Source organism: Theropithecus gelada, chromosome 2 (assembly GCF_003255815.1).
Source record: "Theropithecus gelada isolate Dixy chromosome 2, Tgel_1.0, whole genome shotgun sequence".
NCBI lineage: Eukaryota > Metazoa > Chordata > Mammalia > Primates > Cercopithecidae > Theropithecus > Theropithecus gelada.
The window spans coordinates 89,319,442-89,328,461 of NC_037669.1; the positions used below are offsets into that span (position 1 = coordinate 89,319,442).

General features: G+C 34.9%; 1 protein-coding gene across 1 annotated transcript in view; it reads right to left on the bottom strand.

The window, feature by feature from the left end:
* Nucleotides 1-9,020, bottom strand: part of DOCK3 (dedicator of cytokinesis 3) — a 682,478-nt gene that overhangs the window by 492,925 nt on the left and 180,533 nt on the right. Inside the window, exon 4 of the mRNA XM_025375707.1 lies at nt 1,914-1,969. Coding sequence (XP_025231492.1) covers nt 1,914-1,969 — 56 coding nt within the window. The remainder of the gene's footprint in view (nt 1-1,913; nt 1,970-9,020) is intronic.

Here is a 9,020-nt window from a genome sequence, read left to right on the forward strand (position 1 = left end):
ATTTTATGTACAGCCACAACACTTCTACTTTCCTGAAGCAAACTGAATCCAGGTGGGGATTCTTCTGCTAGCAAAGTGTTCCCCAATGTCCTTTGTAACTATTATAAATGGGACATATGACTCATGAACTTAGGGTAAGTTCCTTATCATCAGAAAGTGTATTATTTTGCTGGTATTTTCTAAGGCACTCTATTTCAGAATCCCTAGATACTATCTATATCTCCTTTTCTCATCTTGGTCCCTCATAGCTTCTGCCCACTTTCAGCTCTGATCAGCCTCATTACTGATAAATCAAGGATATTATTTCTGAATTTTGTGATAAGCCATTCACATTCAGAAAATGTTTTTAAGCACTTTCCAAAATACATGCTTTGCTAATCCCAAGTCGAAATACTCTCTTTTCCTTTTCTCACACTTCTATCCAGGCTCGATACTTCTGATAGTCCTTACTTATAAACTTGAGATGGCAGATTATTTGCCGCAAAGGTTCATAAACATGAGATGTATAAGTTGTTTTTCTTTTTTATGTCCTTATGGCTTTAACATGTTTTGTAAAAGGAGAAGGAGAAGAATAAGAAGTATGCTAGTTGTGGATTCATATCAGAATCTTCCAAGTTATATTCTTACTATTTCCCCAACACAAATTTTATATTGGAAGGCATACAAGACAATTAATAATAACTATCATCTCCAAATCTATTCTTCTAAGTACTAATCATGAGGCTAAAATCCACAAGCTGTGTTTTGCAGTCTCCATTGCCAGCTGGGAGCATTAGAAAGATACTGAGGAAAAGAAGGTAAAGAAGTGTGTTTCCTGCTGTTCCTGTAAACAAGTTCTTTCAGTGAAAATTGGTTCCAGCCTCCAGTTGCTTTTGGCATTCCCCAAAACAGCCTCATTACCACCTTCTTTACACATACCAACAGTAGCTATTTGATATTTCCTCCTCAAATTTCTGAGCTCCAGTGTCTCTAGATCTAATTTCCGAGTTCCTGGGTTTCGGTATCCCCAACCCACTATCTTTTGTATCCCCACCATTAATGTGTAGGCCGCTTTATGCAGTTATAATCTATGGGTTACATCAGGATTTCCTCTTTTGTTCTTTCAGTCTTCAAACGTGTGTAAATAATTTCCACATTAAATTCCACCTCATAAAGTGACTCATGTTTCTATTTTCCTGAATGAACCCTAACTGACCAGAAGGTTACTCTGATGCTTACTCACCCTCCAGTCAAGAACAGTATTTCTACTTTAGGAAGCTACCTTGGTTACAAATTATATAGTACCTACATTTATGTTTTAAAATAATAAATTTTGAAAAATAAAATCAAAACTATAATACTTACTATTTTTAAAGCAGAACACGAGAAAGAATTTTTTGAAAACTCATTCATATTCCCAACATGCAAAAACAAGTGGTAACACTTTGATATATTTATTTCTTGTCTCTTTTTAGGGAGATTGCTTTGTTTTTAAAATTTGTGATAAACCGTTTTGTATATTGTCTTCTTATGCTTAAGGTATACCTTTAAACTTTTTCAATTTCAACTTGCAAATAAAAAATTTTAAAAGTCTCTTTCACTTTGTAAAAACAAAATGACATATTTTTCTTTAACTCCTACCCTATGAATGACTATGCTCAAAATAGTACTTAATTTTTTAAAACATACCGCATGCCTAATTTATTTTATAAAATTCACAGCTAACGTCACTTCTTTCGTATACAAGAAAACAGATTAAAGTTGTCTGTATTTTAAGAAAACATTATTCCCTTAGAATTACATGATAAAGCATGTACATTTTTGCCAGGAAAACATGTCAATGGTATATTTTATACTATGAACCAAAAAGAAAAACAATCCTCCTCTATAGCCTATAAAAATTGTAAATAAATTTAGTAAGGCCAATTACTCACCCCCTATTACTGACAATTGCCTTTTTCAAGTGAATGTAATTTGCAGGAAAGATCCCCTGTAAAAGAGAAAATATTTCCCATTAGAAAAAATAAACTGTGATTAACATTCATATATACAAAAATAGCAATCAGATCTCAGCACAGAAACATAGTAGATCTCCTGCTACAGCAACCACTTTGCAATTAAGTATGCAGAGCTGTACAAAGTATATTAGATAGGAATTTCATGGCCATATGCAATCAAAATCTATCCTCAGGAGACAACCATGATCTTTAGCACTGCAAAATTAAACTTTAAATTTTAATTTTAAAAGAGTTATAGATTAGAGATGGTCCATCAATTCACTCTCCAGATATAGTATTATGTACAAAACTTGTCACATATCTCCAAAACTAGTATCATCATCTAACCAACAACTTACAGATTATCTAGCTCTGAGCTGGAAAAACAATCATCAGATTCTAGCTAACATTAATGTTCACAGGAGTGAATCAACTCGAGAACTTCTAAAATATGTCTTCTTTTACTCTTTCCAAAACTGTTTCTACTTTGTTATTTACCATAATTTGATTCCAATCCCTAAAGAATAAGTAGCGTATTTAAAAAAAAAAAAAAAAAAAAAAAAAAAAACACGTCAGTTTTCCAATCAATGTTTCACCCCATCTCCTGATGTATAAAATGCTCTTCAAATAAAACATGAATGGCTTACAGGTTTGGTGGCTCATGCTTGTAATCCCAGTGCTTTAGGAGGCTGAGGTGGGAGGACTGCTAAAGGTCAGGAGTCCATGACTACTCTGGGCAACATAGGGAGACCCTGTCTCTACAAACAATTAAAAAGTTAGCCAGGTGTGATGGTGCACACCTGCACTCCTAGCTACTTGGGAGGCTGAGGTGCACACCTGTAGTCCTAGCTACTTGGGAGGATGGCTTGAGCCCAGAAGTTGGGGCTATAGTGAGCTATCATAGCACCACTGTACTCCAGCCTATGTGACAGAGCAAGAACCTGTCTTAAACACACACACACACACACACGTCCTAAATATTTTTTATACTCTGTGGCCCACACTACCACCAATAATCATCCCAATGAAGGCTATAAGCAATTAGACTACAGTAATAAATTCTGTGTGTTGGCTCATAATAAAAGAGCATATGCTAACGTAAAATCCTAATATGGGAGAATAGAGGGACTTAAAAAAGGATTTAAAATGCAACCGCATGTAACCATAGCTAAATGATGACTATTGTTTATCTGTTTTTAAAAAAAGGAATTGATAGTAAAAAGCTTTAAAATATACATGCTCAGCATACACTTCGGAGAAGATGAAAGAAACATACATTTCAGTATTCCTCCAAATAAACACCTAGTGCATACCTAAAAACTCTGGAATATATATACATACATAACCAAAATAAAAATATTCTGAAAGGTAGAGAGAAGAAGGCAGACCAACTAGGGATTGTGGGAGACACAAAAAAACATAGTGGTGAATTCCCTAGTTTATCTTTTTGCATATATATCAGGCTATTTGAAAGTGAAGAAGCTGGAAACCTGGAAGCATCAACAGGCACAGACAGAAAGAAACTCCAACAAAAACTTGCTCTCTCTAGCCAAAGAACCAGGAAAAGGTCATCCTGTTAAGACAGAAAACTTTTAAACAATAACCACTATACTGCTGTCAAACAGCACCCCTTTCTGCCCCCAACTCCAAAAAACTGTGACCTAATCCCCACCCACACAAGCAAGGTCAATTGGAGATACTAGACTTTCACCATCATCAGGCAGTAACGAAGCACTCAGACCCATACTGGGGTAGCATAAGAGGTGGCTGGCTGTTTGGGGACCCGAAAACCTTCTCCAGTAGCTAGTAACAAGCTCCCACCACACAGTGGCAGTGGAGATTGCCTGGATTATCTGGACTTACACCCCTAACCAGCATTAATAGGACTCCCTCCATCAGCCTTCTCTGGTGGTATCAGAACTGCCCCACGGGACAGTTGGACTGAAAAAGTACATGAAGAAATAATGGTATACTAGTGAGGATGTGACGCAACCTCATTCATTGCTGGTAGGAATACAAAATGGTATGGTCACTTTAAAAGACACTCTGGCAGTTTCATACAAAACTAAACATAGCCTTACCATATGATCCAGTAATTACACTCCTAAGTATTTACTCAAATGAGTTGAAAATTTGATGTCCATACAAAAAAACTGCATACAAAAGCTTATAGCATTTTTCTTCATAAATGCCAAGACTTGGAAGCAACTATGATGTCCTTCAACAGGTGAATGGATAAGCAAACTGTAGCACATCCATACAATGAAATATGATTCAGCAATAAAAAGAAATGAGCTATAAAGCCACAAAAACATAGGGAAAACATTAACTGCATATTGCTAAGTGAAAGAAATCAATCTGAAAGGCTACATACTGTATGACTCCACCTATATGATATTCTAGAAAAAGCAAAACCATAGAGACAGTAAAAAAAACAGTTGTTGCCAAGGTTCCTAGGGGAAGTGGGAAAGGATGAACAGGTGGCACACAAGGGCATTGTTAGGGCAGTGAAACTATTCTGCATGGTACTGTAACAACAGCTACATAACACTATGCATTTGGTAAAACCCTTAGGACTGTACAACACAAAGAGTAAACCCTAATGTAAATAATAATATTAATAGTGTATCAATACTGGTTCATCCATTATAACAAATGTTCCACACTAATGCAGGATGTTAATAATAGGAAAACTGAAGTGGGGGGTGGAGACGAAAAGCCTGTACTTTCTGCACAATATTTCTGGAAACCTAAAACTCTTTAAAAAATAAAGTCTAATTTGAAATGTAAAATTTAAAAAAATGACACGAAACTTCCAAATTTGGAAAAAGACATAAAGGTACACATTCAAGAAGTTGAATGAATCCCAAGCAGGAAGAAAACCAAGGAAATACACAACAAGTTACAACATAGTCATTTTGGAATACTATGGGCAAAGAAAAAATTGACAAGAGAGAAACAACACTTTACCTATAGTGAAAAAAATTATATTAATTAATTTTTCATCGAAACCATAGAAGATAGCAGCACCAGTCACAATAGCCAAAAGCCGTTGACAACCCAAATGTCCATCAACTGATAAATAAATGAGCTGTTCATATTATTGAATGGTATATATCCAGCCGGGCACGGTGGCTCACGCCTGTAATCTCAGCACTTTGGGAGGCCAATGCGGGCAGATCACCTGAGGTCAGGAGTTTGAGACCAGCTTTGCCAGCAATGGCAAAATCCTGTCTTTACTAAAAATACAAAAATTAGCTGGGCATGGTGGCGGGTGCCTGTAATCCTAGCTACTCAGGAGGCTGAGACAGGAGAATCGCTTGAACTCAGGAGGTGGAGGTTGCAGTAAGGTGAGATGGCGCCACTGCACTCCAGCCTGGGAGACAGAGCGAGACTCCATCTCAAAAACAAAAAAAAAAGAATGGTGTATACTTGCAGTGAAACATTATTCAGTCATAAAAAGGAATGTACATGAACGAACTCAGAAAACAATATGCTGAATGAAAGAAGACAGATGCAAAAGACACCTATTACATAATTTCATGTACACGAAATATTCAGAATAGGCAAATACACAGAGACAGAAAGAAGTCAAATGGTTGTCAGGAGCAGGAGGATGAAAAAACGTGACTGCTTAAGGGGCTTGGAAGTTTCTGTTTGTGGAAATGAAAACATTTTGGAGCATAATAACGGTGATGTTTGTAAAACATTATGAATGTACTAAACGTCACTCATGGTAAATGTTACATGTATTTTACATTCTAGATTTTTGAAAAATACGTATAAAATATTTAAAATACAAATTCCTATAATTTTCACTGAAAATATAGAAGACAGAAGGAAGTAGCACATTTGTCAAATGCTGAAAGGAAAGCATTGTCAATCTAGAATCTTATATCTACCAAAAATACATTTCAGGCATGGAAGAGAAATCAAAACATTTTCAGATGAAGGAAAATGAAAATAATTTGTCACCAACAGAAATACCCTAAAAATAAAGGTGAAAGAAAATTCTCTAAGCAGAAAGAAAATGATAAAACAAAAAACCATGGAACTACACTAAAAAGAAAAAAATGTAAGCAAATCCATGGGTAAATATAATAGACTTTCATTTTTCTCTTGAATTTTCTTAATTAGATTTGATGGTTGAAGCAAAAACTATAGTACTAACTTATATGATTCTTAGTTTATGTAGAAAAATAACTGATACAATTATATTATCAAAGAGGTAAAGTGATATAAAAGAAGATAACGTTTCTATAATTTACTCCATTGGAAAAAATGACAACAACAGCTGACTATAAGTTCTGCATATATGATATAAGCCTAGGGGTAACTACTAAAAGAGCTCTACAAAGGGATACATTCAAAAACACTATATATCTAGACATGTGTACATGTGAAAATGGAATTCTTTTCAAAATTTCAATTAAACCACAAGAAGGCAGGACAAAGAAAAGAGAAAAATAAAAAATTATTTTATAGAGAAAACGGGAACAGAACATAACAAAATAAAATGGCAGACTTAAATCCTAATACATCAATAATTACACTAAATGTAAATTATATAAATGCACTCAAAGACAGAGACAGGCAAGAGTATACAGGTAGATATGACCAACCTATATGGAGTCCACAAAATAACTCATTCTAAATACAGTGATACAAGCTAGCTGAGTGTAAAAGGACAGCAGGATATGTTACACAAAAATTAATCAAAAAAAGCAGTGGTTAATATCAGATAAAGTGGACTCCAAAGCAAAAAAGAAAAAATTACAAAACACAAAAAGATACCTTATTTAATGACACAGGATTAACCACCAAGACATAGCAATTATCAATGTGTATGCACCAAACAAAAGTTACAAAATATATGAAGTAACACTGACAGGAATAAAAATAGGTAAACCCACAATTACAGAGAGGTATAGAACTAGACAGAAAATCAGCAATGATAAAGAAAAACTCAACAACACTAACAACCAACAGGATCTAGCAACAGTCATTGAATAGCCACCTAACAAAAGCAAAATATACTTTCACTTCAAGTGTGTACACCAAGGACATACACCAAGAGGACATACACCAAGAAAGATCATATCTTAGGGGAAAAAAAACATAAGATTAAAAGAAATGAAATCGTACATGGAATATTTTCTCCAACCACAATGCATTGAAACGAAAAATTGGTAACAAAAAAAAATTTCTAAACGTTTAGAAACAAAACAATATACTCTAAGTAATCCATGCAAAAAGAAATTCTCAAGGCAAATAAAAAATTATACCAAACTGAATGAAAATGACAATACAATATAACAGAATTTATGGAACACACATAAAGCAGTGCTGAAAGGAAATTTTATGACAGCTAAATACACATATTAAAGAAGAAAAGTTTCAAATCAATAATCTAAGCTCCCACCTCAAGAAATTAGAAAAAATAGAGAAATATAAAACTGAAGCAAGCAGAAAGAAGGAATACAATGTAGAAATCAATAAAATTGAAAACAGAAAAGAAACAGAGAAAATCAATGAAATATAAAGCTGGTACTGGACAATATATATATAATCAATTGATTTCCAGTCAGGCAAAGAAGAAAATAGAGAAGATGCAAATTATCAGTATCAGGAAAGAAACAGGGTATCATTACAGATCCCACAGATATCAAAATGTTTATTTTAAAAATACTATAAAAATCTCCACACACATCAATGTGACAACTTACAGGAAATAGACCAATTCCTTGAAAAACACCAACTACCACAACTCACTCAATCTAAAATAGATAATTTGAACGTCCTATATACTATTAAGAAATTTTAATTTATATTTTGAAAACTCCTAAAAACTCTGCAGCCCCAGATGGCTTCACTGCTAAATTCTACCAAATGACTGCAGAAGAATTAGCTCTAATTCTACCAAATCTCTACCACAGAATAACAGAAGAGGGCCAGGCACAGTGGCTCACACCTGTAATCCCAGAACTTTCAGAGGCAGAGGCAGGAAGATGGCTTGAGCCCAGGAGTTTGAGATCAGCCTGGGCATTTTGTAGAAACCCCATCTCTATTAAAAAGTTTAAAAATTATTCAGGTGCAGTGGCATGTGCCTGTAATCCCAGTTACTTGGGAGGCTAAGGTGGATCACTTAAGACCAGGAGTTCAAGGCTGCAGTGACCTATGATCACACCACCGCATGCCAGCCTGGGTGACAGAGTGAGACCCTGTCTCTAAGAAAATTTTAAAAAGAATAAAAGAAAACAATATTCTTCAATACATTTTTAAAAGCTGGTACTACCCTGATACCCAAATTGAACAAAGACAATATAAAAAATCACAGACTAATATTCCTCATGAATATACGTATAAATATGCCTAATCAATTATTACTACATATAATTCAGTAATATGTAAGAGTTAGGCATTGTGAGGGTTATTCTAAGGATGCAATTCATCTTCAATATTCAGAAAAATCAATGTAATCTACCACATTAATAGTTTAAAGAAAACAATCATATTATCATATCAATTAATGCAGAAAATAAATATGGCAAAATTCAACACATATTCATGATAAAAATAAAATTCTTGGAAACACCAAAACAGAAAATTTCCTCAACCTGATAGAAAGCACCTACAAAAAAAGCTACAGCTGGCTGGGAGCGGTGGCTCATGCCTGTAATCCCAGCACTCTGGGAGGTCAAGGTGGGCAGATCACTTGAGGCCAGGAGTTCAAGACCTGTCTGGCCAACATGGTGAAACCCCATCTCTACTAAAAATACAAAAATTCACCAGGCATACTGTAGTCCCAGCTATTCGGGAGGCTGATGTGGAAGGACTGCTTGAACTCAGGAGGCGGAGGCTGCACTAAGCTGACATCATGGCACTGCACTCCAGCCTCAGAGACAGAGCAAGACTCCGTCTCAAAAAAAAAAAAAAAACCTATAGTTAACATTAATTAGTGGTGAAAGAATGTATATATTTTCCTCCCAAGATCAGAAACAAGGCAAGGTCCACTTTCTTTTTTTTTTTTTTTTTTTTTTTTTT